General features: G+C 37.2%; 1 protein-coding gene across 1 annotated transcript in view; it reads right to left on the bottom strand.

Annotated features, from left to right (window-relative positions):
- Nucleotides 1-909: 909 nt before the first annotated feature.
- Nucleotides 910-17,890, bottom strand: part of KIAA1715 (KIAA1715 ortholog) — a 37,364-nt gene continuing 20,383 nt past the window's right edge. The window contains exons 8-12 of the mRNA XM_009871206.1: nt 14,896-15,114; nt 10,097-10,202; nt 9,330-9,400; nt 7,913-8,083; nt 910-1,100 (exon numbers count right to left, since the gene is read on the bottom strand). Coding sequence (XP_009869508.1) covers nt 910-1,100; nt 7,913-8,083; nt 9,330-9,400; nt 10,097-10,202; nt 14,896-15,114 — 758 coding nt within the window. The remainder of the gene's footprint in view (nt 1,101-7,912; nt 8,084-9,329; nt 9,401-10,096; nt 10,203-14,895; nt 15,115-17,890) is intronic.

The raw sequence follows: 17,890 nt of genomic DNA, 5'->3' as shown, positions 1-17,890 counted from the left end.
CTATTTATCTATCAAAGCCACCCTAGCTACAAATAGCCAAGCTCCTTTTAACATGTCATATTCCTTCTGAATTTCCACAAAGTAGTTGTAGAACAGCTGCATACAGCAGAACAGAAATTCTCTTCAGTTTTAGGAATCACAAAGCAAGTATTGCTGCTAGATGTCTTTATTTTCCTTTAACAAAGTACACAAAGGCACAAAGTTCACTTATATCTTGTCATTATTGTACAGGTATAAATAGTGCTTTGTATTCAAGTACAATCGAGTGCAGAGACTTTCTATAATTTTATGTAAACACAAGTTTCCTATATACGTGCCTCTGGTTCATCTGCAACGCAAATACCAAAGGAGATGCCATTTATCCGAGTGCCGTTTAACTGAATTCTGTCAAAAAGTTAGACCATGAGTAACATTAACACCACTGTAATGACACTTTCATAAGCTTAAGTCAAATGTCAGATGACACTTTAGCTTGTAAACATCTGTGTATTTAAAAAGTACTCAATTCATTTCAACAGGGAAGCATTAAAAAGTATCTTAAGTTCATTAGACCAAACTTACTAGGTCAGCTGCTGCCAGTAATTGCTCTTTATGTGGGACAGCTAAAGAAATGTCCAATTATAGGTCACCCTTCACAAAGCTTATACTTCGAAGTTTTTTAATATACAAACTGAACAATGGCTACAACTGATAGACTTCAACCAACTATACATACCGTGTGTTAACTTAAAGACACATGCTTATTTTACAATACCCACTTTTACACATAGCTTTGACATACTGTGGCAGTTGAGGCAGTTTAAGCTCAAGCAAGATTTTTAAGTTGTACCATTAAAAAAGCTCACCTGAATAGTAACAACAGGCATGAACAAAGCTAAAAAACTAGCTACAGAAGGCACTTGAAGTATTTTATTCTGCTTTCATTAAAGATTCTTCACTTTGTTCAGCTGAAATAGACTCTGAAATAGAGTCTTCATTTGTTGAAATATTTTCTGCTTCTTTTTCAACTTCTTCAGGTAGCTTATTTAGTTGCTCAGAACCTGATGCTTTATCGTCTGTCTCATTTGTCTCAATGATCTGGGCTGTGTCTTCTTTAGGTTCTGTGAAAAGAAAAATGATGAAATAATCATTTCCCAAAATTAAGGAGCTAGTATTATTAAAAAGCAAACAAAACAACATTTTGCAATTACAAACAGGTTTTGAATAGCCACTGCATGCTTTCAACTGCTAAAAATTATGTTATTTTTCTAGCAAAAGGGTCACAGGTAAAACTTGTAAAAATAAAAGAAAGAAAATACTATGAAAAATAGTTCAGATCCCCACTATGAAAATATTATGTATTATTTGTATATGTTCATCCCCAACAGAATCTTTCTAAGCTTGTTCACTAATGTGAGACACTGACAGAAATAAGAAATTATGGTAATTCAGCTTCTTTGCAATGGGAATTTTACCAACTGTATAGCTTTCTCTGTAATAGTTTCATCGCTACATTGAACCTAAACATTTTTTGGTGGAAACTACTTCAAATATAAGGAGTCAGATAAGTAGAAAAAAAAAGAATAAGAATAATCTAACATTCAACATCTCAAAACATTCAATGAAAATTACTGCCTATTCCCAGTCTTCCCACAGTAAGTACAGTAAGGGTACACAGGAATATCTTCACTCTCAATCTGGGATGGGAGTTTCTTTGATAACCAGCATATTCTGAAAATACTTATCGTGTGTGTTACCTCTGAAGAAGCAACTTCTGGCTTCTCAACAGGATTTAAATGGTGTTTGAGAAACAAGAGGCAGCTGCATTTTGAATTAAGCATAAGCACCGGAAAATGAAACATTAACTCTGGCACTAAGTGACACAAAGGCACTGTAGAATGATACTGTCGATGGTGGATTATTTATTGACTAGTATTAGTCAATACTACACAGCTATGCATTAATGCATACTGTGAAGGCAAGCAGTTTGCAAAACTGCTGCAAAGTTACAACTCAAAAACATTAACCTTAACAAACATTTGTAATTCCATCTGCACGTGCTGACTGTCTGAAAGTAAATCAGACTGCTTCAGGCTGGTATTCACCAAATTCAAGCAGGGCTGAAAGTTTTAGAATCACTGCTCTGGCTTCTCAGGTCATGATGGCCTAGAGTAGCTGCTGCACAGTCTGGTCCAGCAGACCTGGTACAACTGCCATCTGTCACCAAGAATTTGAGACCCCTCTTGCCACACACAGCTCCCTCTGGATTCAGTACCCTCCTCCCCAAGTAGTTAGTTCCAGGCTTCACTTCAGACAGCTTAGTGAAGTCCAACTTCTCAATTTCTTCCTCTGACTTGATCTTCCATCCTAACAGGTTTGCATTCAACTCGCCTCCTGACTAAGATTTCTCAATCACAAGCTGCTCAATGCCTACCCTGGCTGCTTCTTCCAAAATTTCTCTCAAGCCATCTGTCAGATGGTCAATCCTCCTATGTCTGCCCATGCAAATTCATGTTCCTCATTTCTTTCCAGACTATCCCAATGTTCCTCCTGCTCTTCAAGTTCCTTCTTGAGCCTGTGCTCAATCTTCATCTCCCAACTGACAGTCGTCTTTGTCTCATCTCTGTATTTTTTCTTCAGCCTCAAATTCTATGAATAAGTTTGTGCCTTTTCCCTGCTACAATCACTCCACACTTGAGTGCCATTCCTTCTTTATTGCGACTGCTCAGGCTCAAGTGAAAGTACAGGATGCGAAGAAGACAACTCCACACACCCTCAACTCATCCACAGCATAGCCCAGCCATCACTTGTTTTCAGAATTTCAGTTCTGCAGTCTCAACTGAAAAAGGCTGAGCATTCTGCAGGGGCAGAACAAGTGTTCTTAGTCCTACAGAGGCAAAGAGACTATTCATTCAGTCTGATCAGAAGGATGCAGAGCATCTACGTGTATTTGATGACAGCCTCAGCGATAATCAGCCACTAGCAGAAGCAAACAGAAGGTTCTAATCAAAAGAGGAAAACACGACTGAGTGTGTGTTCTAACTACATGTATTCAAAGGAACAGGAAAAGGATACTGCTTTCATTTTTAAATTCTACTAAAAATGATGGAGACTGCTTCTTTAAGAAAAAACTGACAGGTATTATATGACTTTTCCCCTCACCCTGTTCTTAATTAAACTTAATGAAACTCTATAGTTAAATCAACTCAAATTGAAAATTTTGGTCTAATAATTAAGTCTGACAAAGCTATAAGGAACTAAAGAGTAGATCCTTTAAATGAGAAGTCAGGGCAATCATAGTAAATGATGCTACTAACTCCAACTACAAACATGACCAACCTTCATTAAACATATATAGTGATTTCATTTTAAATATATTAACAGAAAGCTTGTCTAAAGTCAACTTGATCTCAGTATCACATGATTTAAGTTATTTTAAGAGAATTAGCCAAGAAAAAGCTGACAGTAAACTTAAAGATGGCAATAGAAAATTAGTGTCCTTGATGATTAATACTTCATCCATGATTCAACTGAAGAAAGTAGCAACACATACATGATCTCACAGCCCTATGCCAGCCTGAGCTGTATTGGCCTTCTTGTGGCTACAGCAGTTCTTTTTTCCTGCCCCTACAACACTCCTACTTGACACTCAGTACTTAGAAAGCACATGTACTTCACACTGTAAGTAGTCAGCTACTCCTCCTTCTACTGCAGAGAATATTTCACTGCGTAACCAGTGACATCACAATACTGCACAGCTATTAAAGTAAGCAGAAGATGTATGTCTGTTATGCAGGAATTCACAAAAAAAAAAAAAAGGTACAAAAACCAATTACACTAAAATACAGCTACTTTACTTGTATACAATGTAGAAAAAACACAACCTTAGCACTACTAATGCCTGAAGGGCATTAGACTTCCACACTATTTTCAAGACCTTTGGGTCAAGTTTTCTTCACTACTGCAGCTCCCGATCAGGACAGACTTTCACATACAGTGCCACGTGTCTGAAATGTCTTTAAGGAATATGGGCTTCACAGTAGCCTGTTCACGGCTTTCACATCACAGAAAGCTATTGTGAAGCCTTTGAAAATGAAGTCTGACAATGGCATAACATTTTATTTCCTGTCCCCTTTACGACCTACCAGAAGGGCAAGCTATGTTGCTCAGCAAAACTGAACTGTGGTAGACTGGAAACACAATACATTTTTAAACCAAAAAAACTTGTTTACAAGTCACTAAACTCAAAGTGATCTGCCCCATATCTGCTTGAGAAACCACTGAATTCTAACCATATTAGTTGAACTAAGGAAGGAGCACAGCAGGCTCCTCGTATCTCTGAAAAGAAACAATGCCTTACAAAAAAATATAGCAGGCTCCTGCTGTCCTATGAAAACAAAGCATATGTGGTAATAACGCAAACCAAATCTCTGAAATAGAAAATGCCTCCAGTCCAGTTTAAAGAGACACTCACACCAACCACAAACACGCCTCATTGAACTCAGACCATTCTGACCACAAAACATACTCAAGCTTATTTCTCAGTTCTTTGTCCTTAACCAGGTTTAGTCTAGATAAAACTTCTGCTCCATCTATAACACTTGCCCAAAGACAAGCTCTACTTCTGTTCTAACTCATAAATAAGCATGCACTCAAAGCAGCGTTATTTCTGGAGAATAACATTACTGTGAATCCTTCTGCTGAACAACAAAACAAGTTTCTGCATCTGCCTTTTAATTGAAAGTCCTTTCGACCATATTAGCAGTTGCCATATTCCAAGAATCATTAAAAGTGACAGAGCATTAAATCATCATAAAATATTTTTCAAAATGGTCAAGGAAATCTATAAAAAAGAGACAACACAGGAAGCTTTCTCCATAAAGTGCTGACCATCATGGTGAAATTCCCAGTTCAAAGGCATCTAATGAAGATCTCTGAACATCAGCACCAGATATACACCACACAACACTGAAGCCATCATATTTTGTTTGAACCTTCAAAACTAAATGCTAAACCTGAATCAAGAATGCGGTGTAACAGTAACAAATACAGGCAAGGCAAAATTAATCAAGGAGATAAAGGCAGTTCCTGTTGGCTTTTTCAATATGCTCCAAACACTGACACTTGTAAGAGAAATATGTAGGAGAACAGACTAGTCTTTCATGAAAAGAATTCAAGATTAAGGCATCTAAAAAAAAGAAAAAAGGTTAAAAAAAAGAATTGAAGTATATTGCCTTTAAAATTTCTCAAGTTCCTCTGCTGAACAGGGAAGCATGATGCTTGTGCCAGTAATCTGCATCAGGCTGACATCTGATGACTCTATATGTCCAGAGGATTAAAAAAAATCCAAGGTTCAGTACCAACAGCACTACCTACACCACTCTTCAGATCTCCTATCCACAGGAGTTACATGAAACATGCTTGTCACTGCATGAGCACACAACCGAAAAGAGATTCAGCTTCACACTCTACTCACTAGTAAAAGTAGCTGACTGGTAAAAAAAAAAAAAATTATATATATATGTGTGTATATGTATATATTTACAGCACTACTGTATCACATTAGCTTGCAGTTTCTTCCAAGTCATATAGCTATGGTTTAAATGACTTACAGGTAACAGCTGGATCTCCCTGTGTTGTCAACATTGTGATGAGGTTGGTTTCCTGATGTTAATGTTTGTTTATATCTGCAAGTTAAGATATTCTCTACTCTTGCTATGACACCAGCTATTTTGCTCTAGTGAACAAAAGTCTTCCCTAGAGCTATACCTCAATGATAGCTTCATACCTTAAACTTACAATCAAGCAATACATTCATTTATTAATAAAGCCTGACTGCCTGCAAGCAGTTATGTTTCAAATTAGGGTTCTGATGGAAAAAGTGATTTACTGAAAATGATATTTTCTCATTAATAAGAAATTACTTTGTGGCAAGTTACAGGCAATGAATGCACAGTGACAAACTGATAGGGTAGCACTGGTCTCCTGATCATCAACAAGACACTTCCCAGATATTATTTATATAAAATATTAACATATACTCTATTTCTGGCTGCCTATCATTTACTGAAACAGAATAGTTTCTATCATCTCAGAGACAAAATATTCATAAAATATAAGATATTTAAGATAAAACCAAAAGTCAGTATACCAGCTACTTATATCATGTCTCTTCTGAAAAATTTCACCATACACTTCCTAGCACAGAGAGAACTGAAGAACAAACCTCCACAGTTGTTTCCTTTGTCTTGTATTTTATCCTAAAATACTTCATTAAATTCTACTTTTGAAAAAGCAAAAGTTATTTTGCAAGATTTTCATTCCCGCATCTCAAGTGCTAACAGAAATCTCACACTAAGTTTTACGGTTTTACATTTTTTACAGTATCTGTCAACTGATTCAGCAGCTCAGACCCATTAAGGGCAGTGTTCAATCAACATTTCATTCAATGATAATACCAGCTTAATGAGCACCCCTCTCTCCCCGAAGCTCCAAGAACCTGCAGTTATGCATAATATTCAGAAGCCCCGTGGCACACACCTCCGAGAGCTGGATATCCCTCTTTAAGGACTTCCCCATTTGATTCACACAGAGGAAAATAAGCAGAGTTTTGAAGACCCCAGTAACAAACTGTCATTTCTGTAACAATCTTCTAATTTTAAAAGTAGCCAAGAAGCTACTAACCTACCCTCCACACACCAAAGAGATGATTAGATGATTTGAGGGCAAAGATGATATTTGCATCATCTTAGCTTCCTGTATCTCATGTCAGTCTTACTTTCATGATAGCAACAGTATTTTTAATGAAGAGCAGACCCTAGCACAGGAAAAGAAACCAGCCAAGTTCTCCTTATAACATATCCACACCGACCACACCCAGAGATGGCTGCAGTTCGATAGGACTTGTCCCTATGGTCTCACGCAGTCTTCCCAGGCCAGAAAGTAAAGGTCAATGCTATTTCATACTCCCTGTTAAAGATAATCAAACAGAAACATTCTTTTGGTTATACTCTGACAGTTTCCCACAGTTGGTGTGTTTCTAGCCTGAATCTTGGGACAGTACACTATTCAACAGCTTCCCACCATGTTCCCTTCTTAAACTAATGTAAAATACCATCAAGCACTCAGTGGCACAAGCTGGAGATTCTGTGGTTGAAATTATTATTTCTGGAGGTTTTTAAACACTGCATCTTCCTGTTGGCTGTACACCAGATGCCTACTGTATCTGCAGACTATAAAATGTCTCAAAAGGAACTACGTTAAATTAAAATTGACAATTTGTCTTTGAACTCCCTGAAATTAAACAAGGCAGTTTTACTAGATTTTCCTGCCCTGAGGAAAATAGCAGAAGGAACAAAGGCAGAAATTCCAACACACCTCAGTCAAATGACCTGCTAAACACAGTGAAAGTTAACCACTTGGAGGCATATTCCCTTAACTATTTCTGTAATTTAAAGTGTTATTTTCTATCTGTTTATTGTAACATTAGAGTGAAAAATTTTGTTACATAGTCATTTGCCTGAGATATATCGCCTAATATGAAGAAAGTTTAGGGTCCAGGACAAAAGACAGTAGTATCAACAAGCTAAGCGGATAGCATGGACAACAATTGAAAACAAATATCAACTAAACCCAGTATGAAGTCAGAATAGACTATTTCAGCTGGAAGGGACCAGCAATGATCTATTCCAACTGCCTGACTAATTCAGGGCTAAGCAAAAACTTAAAGCATGCTATTAAGGGCATTGTCCAAATGTCTCTTAAACGCTGAAAAGCTTAAGGCATCAACCACCTCAATAGGAAGCCCATTCCAGTGTTTCAGTACTTCAGTTGTTCTTATTCTTTTGAAAAGTCATCTAAACAGAAAGCTAGATGATAGGAGGACTTCAGTAGGCATTAAAAAAAGAGTAGACTTCATGAGCTGAGCACATACCTTCTGTCTGTGGAGTCTCCTTAGGCTTGCTCTCTCGAGGTTCTAGAGGCTCAGTTTCAGATCGCAGTTCTGTAGACTGCTTTTTTTCAAAACTGAACTCTGGAAGTCGTGGAGCCTGTGGTCTTGTTTTTCTTGCAGGATTCAGGAAAAAGCAGTAGGCACACCTGAATGCTACACAAAAACACACCCAATAAGTAGCAGCACTAATTAATTTCATACTTCACCCTTACTCCTGCACTATTATACTGACTGTCCAAAATACCAAGAAGAGAATTAAATGACTACCAGCACCTGATACAGTACACAAGCTCTTCCACATAGCTCTACTTTAACTTAAGCATACATTTCCTTATTAAAAATCTGTTTGCTTTCAGCTCGGCCCCACTTATGAATACTACCCATCACTGTGAAAGATTTGACTGCAATGAACAAATAATACAAATTCAGTACCACCAGATGTTGCCACATCTATTCATTGCTACAAAAGAATTAACTGGGCAATTTTTTTGCCCCTTAAGATGCCACTTTCCTCACCCTTTGAGTAAGCAGATGCTACGGATTCTACAAGGTGTGTCTCACTTTGCTTTTTGAGAAGCATTATACTTCAGTGGTACACAATTAAGAAAAGGCAGTTTTGTTCTGGCGGAGTCCTGGATACCACTTCATAGTTAAAAGCACAAGTTGTCTCCCCAGGATAAGGGTGGAAGTGGCAATTTCTTGCACAGCTGAATTGTGAACTCACTTGAGCTAAGATGACATATAGACTATATATCTTTGGTTCCACAGGAAACATTCAGATTATTCTTACAATACTTTATATTTACTCATAAAATTAAGAGAAACAAAATGAAATACAAGATTTATCTAAGATTCCCTCATTTCTTAAGCACCAGGCTTACACTTGTGGTAGAAAGGAAGCAAAATAAAACATCTGTGTTCAATAAACAGCTGTGTCTGTCTTAAGTTATTGTCAGCCATAAATTCACATATAGGCCCCTAGGGCTTGTTCCCACTCCTTTTCCGATACCTCCCCAAGATCTTCTTGGCAAAGCAAAATTTTGTTTAAGTTCTGGTAAAAGAGGCATACTTTAATGTCAGATAGTTTCACAACATAAAACCCTTCTGAGAATCATTCATAGCCAGTAGCAATTCTCAGGGATGTATTGGAGGAGGCTTTTTTCTACTGAGCAGTTTTCTACACATAAAATCCTTGGCCTGAAGGTTGCAGTAAAGTATTTCTCTAAGTCTCGAAGTAAATCTTAAGGATATGGAACAGAAAGTTACCATAAAACTGCTCCCATATGAAGTGGCATCTCACAGTGCCAGTTTAGCATTTAATTGCAATCACAATGAAGTATGATGCATCTTAGTTATGAAACGTGAGCCATCTAACAGTCAGGCACAAATTAGCTCTTACCTACGTATTCAAACTCCTCCTTCAAAGCCATGCCATTGTGAGAAAAACACTGCTGACATATAAGGGCATACCTAGAAAACATAATACATAATTACATACCTTTAAGTAATAACACATTGAAGTGAGATGTGTTTTACCTTTACTATTGACTAGCAGTTTGGCTTTAGCGTTGAGCAGTAATTTTCACAGTGAAATTATTGTCCTTTAAAGCAAACTAAATCTGTGTATTAAATAATAGTTTTGAAAGTTGGGTTTAAAACAGTGAAATACTCTTAGCTACAATTTAAACCTCATGGCTTAACATATTTTTAATATCACCATTGTCATAAAATAACATCCAAATTAAGTCTGCATTTTATTAGAATACAGTCAATATGAGAAGTGACCATGGTTAACATGAAAGTTCTGATACTTCCGAACAGTTCTGAAGGCAATCTGAAAGCATTTCAAATGGCAGTAAAGCTGAAGTGCTAAGATAATGAAGTATTTAAGTTCAAAATATAATTCATTCACCCACTTGAGCATAGATTTTTTGCTTTTATCAGATGGCTAATACCACCCAAAGCAAAGGTTAATTTTGTCAAAATGTTACCATTTTTCCTACAAAGATATTTCAGGTGAAGCACTGAGAAAGGGCCATTTCATTATGAAAGTTTCAGTCAAATTAATTTGCAATTCTTTTAATCTTGACACATTTGGCTTAGAAAACAGGTTAAGAAGCTTCCTATCTCTTAAGTGTTCACATATTTCCTTTAGCAACATTTTACCTGTTCTGAGGACCATCGCCAACCAAATATTCAATAACCCTATCCACAACTCCTCTTTCTCGAGGAAGAATAGGCCTTGCCAAAGGAGGGCCTGGAGGATGAAGACCTAGGGAGACAAGAACCACATCAGATATATATGTAAAAATACATAATACATTATGACATGAAATGTATTTCACTCTATGTGCTAACATAATAAAATAATTGTACCTACTTAACATATATGGCCATATTTCTCAGTCCACTAGGAAAGCTGTAAGATTTCTAAATCCAAAAGAGTTTTAAGTTCCTCTTCTGCTCTTTTAGTTTATAATCTTATTAAATCCTTCTACTTATACATCTCAGATATGTAATCAAATCTTTAATTTCTAAATAACGTAAGGCATCAATAGTATTTAGTGATTACTCACAAACTGAGACTTTTTAAGCAAAGAAAAACTTATTTGTCTTTTCTTCATAAAGTCTCAACTCAGCATTTCAAATCTGGTAAAATCAATTACAACAGTGAAAGAACTGAAGATGTTGCCAAAGAAGCACCCACTGGTTTCTGTATCATATCTATACCACATGAGTATGCCCTCAGCACGCACTGAGTCTACATATTAAACCTGCCTATCCGTTTGGCATTTTGGTAATACCATGTTTAATGGAAGTCGAATACTTTCAGATTTATGCTCAGTCAAAGCAGCCAGAAAGCCACTATTATTTTTCATATCCCATGTGTTTAACAAGCTACTATCCAAAGAAAACTCCATTAAGAGCAGGTAACAGCAATAGCTGCTGCTGCCTTTTTCACCTCTGTTTACATATGGCAGGTAAAGTAGACAAGCGGCACAACCCTGTCTTTCCACAAAGTTTTGAAATGCCTGGTCATAATGAGCAAGACATGATTTGCAAACAAACTAAGTCTGAATCATTCAAACACGACCAAATAACTGAGTATCTGAAACTTCTTCCCAAGGACACACTCCTGGCCAAGAGATATTTTACACAAGCACAGGAGGTATTAAGTTACAGTACAGTAATGTACCAGGCAGTCTTGAACGTGACATAATAAAGTGAGCCCTTGGGGCAGGTGCAGAAGGGAAGGATTTAAAATGACTTTCCCTAAGACCTTTATGAATTACATCCAAAGGCCACAAAGATGAATTTTTGAGTAGGACAACAAAACAGTTCTTTCAGGACTCTGAAACTGGGACAAAATGGTTTGTACTTGAGCAGGTTTTATACTGAGACGAGCATATGGGAATCTGAAGCCATGCAAGAAAACTAAGTATATTTGTAGAAGTAAAATTCTCAAGGCACAAAAAGTGACTCATGTTTTCTCAGGGAAGAGTCCTGGGTTGTAGCTATTCTCACTGTATCCAATAAGAAGAGATATACAAAAGACATGGCTTAAAAGAAATGCTTTTAGCGACCACAGACACAGCCTTTGACTGTTTTCAACTTGCTGTGCTTCTAGTATTTTTCTTGGGATTACATGTTTCATGGAATCCCCCATAATGCTCAATAAACAAACAGACAGATAAAGCAAAAAGTTGAACTAATGCAGCAGGACATTTAACTGAAAGCTATCAGCAGACTTCAAGCTTCTCAGAAGACAGATTTAGCTTTCTTGTAGCACCTTAGCTGGGGGCAGCAGCAGGACATGCACAGCCTCAGCTTCCAACCCAGCTGAAACTCTTTCATAAACATATGCACACAAGTAACAGGTATTGCAGGCAAAGACAACACAGCAAATCATACTATTTTGTAAGTTGATCCATGTAACTGCCAGCAGTTACCATGTCAAGTCTTCTACCTTTTAACCTTCACAGATTGGAGCAACAAGGGAAAAAGAGTAATTTATGGCAAAAAGTGCTACACTGTGGTAAAACAAGCCAAATGCCAGGGACAGCTAACCTCCCCAACCTTATGGCAAATGTCAGGAACATTGTAGGCATCAAACAATTTCAGCAGAGCCCTCCAAGTGCTACACAGAATTAAATTAATCTTGCCATTGAGGTTGCAATACTTCGAACAGCACAGCCTTTCAAAATACCTCCCATCAATACTGCGTAATTGACCTAAATACGCTGTCTAATCTTTAGAAGCACAGTAAGATTCGATCAGAAAATACTGCAAGAGAACCGAATTCAAGAGGTATCAGTGAATACGTCACTAAGCTACCCCTGTATTCTGTCAACAAGCACAAACCCAGACTAAGAAAACCCTCACAACTGCAAAGCAGAACTAATTCAGTGCAACATAAACTGGACCTAACGCTTCATCTTGTAGACTGTGAAAAAGCTGTCCAGAAGTGCTTTTCGCACTTCCTAAAGCCTTCACAAAAACCTGAAAGACCCAATACTTCCAGTTAAAAAAAGTGAATGGACAACATCCGACATAAGTGTGAAGTAAAGATCTGGAGTACTGATATTATCAGCACTATAATTAAAAGTCTAGAATGATTTTGTGAATGCCTGGCTAACACTCAAACATTTACTTAGCCCTATATTCAAAAGGCCAAATTTTCCCATGACCAATTGGCGATTTTCATATCACCGACATATATCAAGTTTCTTGAAGTTAATGAATAAGGCCAAAAAATAAATAAAGCTACCTAGAATAAAAAACACCACAACATGCTCCAATAACAACTTCAATTGCCTGCCTACTAATAACTCAAAACCACCATCTTAGTTCTCATGCTGTTATGGACACCAGTAATTAATATAAACATCAAAAGCAATCATTGTAGAAAGACTGGTCATTTCTGTAAAGCTTGGCAAACTCTCAGCTACCTGCTGGTTATTAATTTTCAAACATATGGGAGCTCTGTGGTAATACACTTTAAATTGATTCTCCCCTACAAAATACAGTATAATGAAAATGAATTATTTATCTTCTCTAAAGTAGAGAGAATTAAAGCTATTCGTATTTTTTGCAAGTCACTTAGATGCGATGATATTACTCTTATAGATACTGAATTGATATACTTTTCACTACAGCTACATGATTGAGATTTTATATGCCTGAAGGTTGAGGGAAATTCAAGAGAAACAAGAGTTTCCACATTAATGGACAACTGCAGTGGCTTCCACTGCTATCTATAACAAAGTAACACGTTTAGTCAAAATACCAGTTATTAGTGGGGAAAAAAAAAAAAATATATGTGCCTATAAAGCTTTATCACAACAACTACGTTAAATATTTTAATTAACAACCTTGGCAACTGTAACTCCAAACAAGTCCATTAATTTTTTTCCTTCTTCCTCCAAACAATTTCTGCAGAAAAGGCTGAATTTTGTCCAACTTACTCAGTGTGCCCAAATCTTCCTCTAAGAATAAAACTATTACATACCTGACATTGTTTTATTACATAGCCAGCTTCTTAAATAAGCAGCAACATGCAGATTTTTAAACTCATTAAGGAATTTTAAGTAAGCAGGTTTCAGAAAATACAGTTTGTAACCAAATGACCAATTTTGTAGTGCAAGTAGATGATTTCTGGTACTTCAGGATAATCAAGACTTACTAATAACTTGCCTTTATAGTTCACTTCATAGATAAAAAACAAAATCTAGCTGTTTCATAGTACAGGTAAAGACTAACAAAAAATAAGGCTTCATGAACTCTGTAGAGAAGTAAGATATCACAGCTTTTCATTAAAAGTTTGCTCCACTACACTAACCAACACAAACAGACATTTTAACATTCAGGTGCTCAAGATGTTCCATTAAGAGACTAAGTGTCAATTTATTATGTATAGTTCTACTTTTCAGTTGTATCATAGAAGTTAGGAAGCAAGGCCATACAGTTTGTAAGACTAAGTAACTTAAGCTTAAAAACACCAGGAATGCAGGGAACTAAAAAACATTCTTAATCACTGTATAAAAAGCACTGAACTACTCCACACTCTAGTGGTGCTCAGAAGATTCCTGGCAAGCTGCATTCCTTCTATTTTCAAGACAGCCTTTCATCTGCTTTCTTGCCTTGGGATCCAACCTGTCAGACACCCTGCAACAAATGAAAGGCCTGGCACTAACCCATAGACAGTTTTACCATCCATGAGGAGAACAACAACACCTCCTAGGCAAAACTCTCAAATTTTGCTATCCCTCCTAAGGAATTTAGTTCATGTTCTATTTCAAGTTCACCACATCTGAATACCAAGACAGAAATCAAGGGAAAAGCATTTCAGGATATGAAAACCAAATTTTAAGGAGTACTCCTTTCTAGCAGATCTCAACCTGTTGTTAAACTTTTGACTCCTGTTCCAGAACAATGATGTAATTTTAGAAGAATTCAGCTACAACACACACAACTTCTCTGGTGTATTTGGTATTTTACATTTTAATCTATGAGTATAGGTTGCATGACTATACTTCCTAGAGAAAAAAATTTAAATAAATGTCAGGATGCATGTTAAAAAAATATGTGCAGGGTTTAGTGAGAAACATGAATGTATTCTGAAAGTGTTCTCCTCTGTACCTGATTTATATAAGTGCAGAGCTCTTCTAAACTAAGAACATAAAAAGGTATGCTATACTGTTGACTACAGAATACCACAAAGTTTTATTGCCATTTAAACAAAGAAGCCATAACAGTTAAATGAGCTCAGGCAATAGGCTTCAGCATCAAAAGGTGCCAGCTGTGAAGAGTTATGGCTAATTGAATATGGAACTCCTGCTTAATCAGATAACTGCTCTGCTATTTCCAAATGAAATGCCATTTCCATACTGCCTGAAAACGGCCTATTTTATTGGTAACCAGAGAAAACAATATAAACTGTAAACAACATTAAGTGCTCTGTTTACCCATTCCAGGCACCGAAGTAGCAGGGGATCCAGGGCGTTTTGGTAAAACATTTGACTGCAAGGATGGAACAACAGTTCTTTCTGGGGTTCCGCTCAGAGCTGATGTGTCTCTCTGCAGATTAGGAGATGCTGGAACCGGTGATTTTGGAGAGCCTTGTTTAGGAGTTGCAGGCGGGGGTGTAGAAGCATTTCTTTGAGCTGTGGTCCTCTGACGAATTTCTGACAAGAACACATGCATACTGAATTTGCAGTCAGCAATACAAGCAAGAGATTAGTAAAAGTACATTCATACTGTTACTCCAATCAGCTAGTTAGTCAAACAAAAGCAAAAAGGTCTATAACTTAAGACGTCCAGCTGCCTGGCTGAGCACATCATAGAAATAAACCCCATACAAAATATTATATTTCAACAGCAACAATCATTAACTGTTAAATACTTAGGACAAAATTCTTTCAGAAGAAAGTTAGCAGATACTTACCTTACAATTCTGTTCTCTAAGGCAGAACATTGGAAATATGAACGGCTAGAGCCAAACCACAATGTACAGACAGAACTGACCACTGTTTTTACTCTAGGGTGGAAACATGTTTCCAAGTATTTAGCTTGCCATGGGACCACACACTTTTCAGTCAAAGTCTAAAACATCCTGGCTAAGTGTTCAAGGTTTTTTTAAAAAAAAAAAAAAAAAAAATCACATTGGATAAATGAAACAATTCTAAAGCCAGAAGAAAACATAATGCTTCATTCAGATCATATAGTTTTGTCCATTTATTTCAGCAACCCTACCAAAAAGCAACAAAACAAGAACAGGCTCTACTGGAACACACCTGTACTTTCACCTCTTCTCACTTCACCATCAAGAGTTACTATTATGAAAAACTTAATACGTTTCCTCAGTTCTTCTTACCTGAAGCCAGAATTGTCATTAGCACCAATGGGAATACCATCCCAGTAACATATTATTACTGCATTATATAATAATTATATTGTCATCCCTGTAATATATTACAGTTGGGATATTATTTTATCAGTGCAAACCTGAAGCTCTGTTGTACTTATATGCAAGTTTGTTCTCCAAAACAGACCAGGAATAGCATTCATGAACAGTGACTGAGTCACTACTATCTATTTCTCATTCCTTCTACACTTAGTCACCCTTAGAGTGCCTTTGAAACACGTTTTGCAACAAATGGAATTGAAATGTAAGCCTCACTTTAAGGCTGTGGACGTTAAGGTGGTTAACAAGTGTCAGCTCAATTTAAATGGTACACCAGGAATGCCTACACCTAAGGCTACAGTATCACACAGAGGTAGTGTCTAGCACCCACATGAGATTGAACAAGCTGGCTTGTCTTCCTTCTAACAAATGGAATTTAACATTAGAATTGGACTTTGAATTTGTCTCCTCAAGATTCCAGATTAGAGGTTTTATCTGCTGAGCTGGCATCAGGCTGGAAGAACTGAAATGCTGAGCCGGCAGTGAGTGTACAGGTCCACTGGCAACTGCCCGCAGGGAGATGGGTGTGCCAAGGTCTGAAGAAAAGATCTGTCCCCAGAAGTACAATACTAGCACACTAAGCTTCTGTATGATCTGGAGGAGGTGGGGAGCATGTGTTAGATTATATCAGCTAAGAAAGAGCTGCTGTCACTGGAGCACCAGGTCAAATATGAAAGTTCTGTTGGCAAATCACCAACATCCAGTGCCATGGAACTGCAGCATACATAGGTTATGTCCTTGCCTACTTGTCCATAGATATAAATAGGATCATTATACACCAGAAGAAAGAACATAAGATTTTGGTATCATCAGTTATAAGACTACAACTGCACAAAGTCTCACTAAAAATCCAGCTAGTTCAGCTTCCTACAGAGCGGGACTAATTACCTATCACTCCTTCATGTGCACAACAATTCACAGAGCCTTATTGTCCAAGACAGATCATCCAATGATTATGAAGATTCTTTGTTCCTGCAAAGATGTTGAACCCAAGCACTTCACAGTCAATATTAAAAGATGTGCTTCAGTAGTTTTAGTCTCATTACAGAGACTCGTTTCCACAAAATGACATTATTCACAGGCTTCTTTTTTTCCCCCTTCCACTTAGAAGTTCATTTGGCTTTTAATCTACTCTTATTTCATACTGAAGAAAACTTGTCAACACTCTGCTACTCTCCAGGTAAGAGAAGTTACCAAAAGAACTTACATTACTAGAAAAAGTGAAATCTCTCCTTAGTGAGACCAATAGCCCATACATCCCAACAACTCGTCTCTTAGAGAGGTTGCAAACGTTAGTTAATAATAATATAAACTTGAATGATTTCTGTTGCCTACATCTGACATCATCCCCAGGATCCATAAACACATTGTCCAGGACGCTGCAGAGTACAGCCCTGTCTAATCATCTTAGTATCAGATATGGACCCTGTTTGCCCACGGACCCTAATCTCTTTTAAACCTGCTGTTTATTTCCACAATAACAGCCTTAATTTGATATGATCTATACGCTTCTCAAATTGCCTTATGTTGAGATGCCATGTGTTATAATAACGAGCCTCTTGCAAAGTCCCAGGTTTCCACAGCTCAAGTTTGCAGAATAACATGTCTGTTGGGTCTCAGTACTAACAAAATATACAACTGCTGCTGATATAGTTTTAATGAAGTTTTGCAATTTTCCAAGTTTTTTTCTTCTCTGAACGATTTTTGCACACCTGCAAACCAACTGTATGGAGACAAACCACTTAATAATAGAACTTCTGTTCTTCAAGCACACTGGAGTCCAAATTCCGCAGTTACCACCTGTCCTGGTTTGAGCGACATCAGCACTGATCAACACCAGTAGCTAAGCACACACATTACTTAACAGGGCTACTACTCACAACTGATGATTCAGTATGACTTCTTAAAGAATATTAAGACATTGCCAGTGGCAAGACTGCTCTATTTTTCATTTTTAGAAGTATGACTATTTTTTCTCCCTCCCTTCAGAACACCTT

This window comes from Apaloderma vittatum, unplaced genomic scaffold (genome assembly GCF_000703405.1).
Source record: "Apaloderma vittatum isolate BGI_N311 unplaced genomic scaffold, ASM70340v1 scaffold3446, whole genome shotgun sequence".
Classification (NCBI taxonomy): domain Eukaryota; kingdom Metazoa; phylum Chordata; class Aves; order Trogoniformes; family Trogonidae; genus Apaloderma; species Apaloderma vittatum.
Note: the sequence above shows the minus strand (reverse complement) of the source record. Positions and strands in the feature narration are given on the sequence as shown.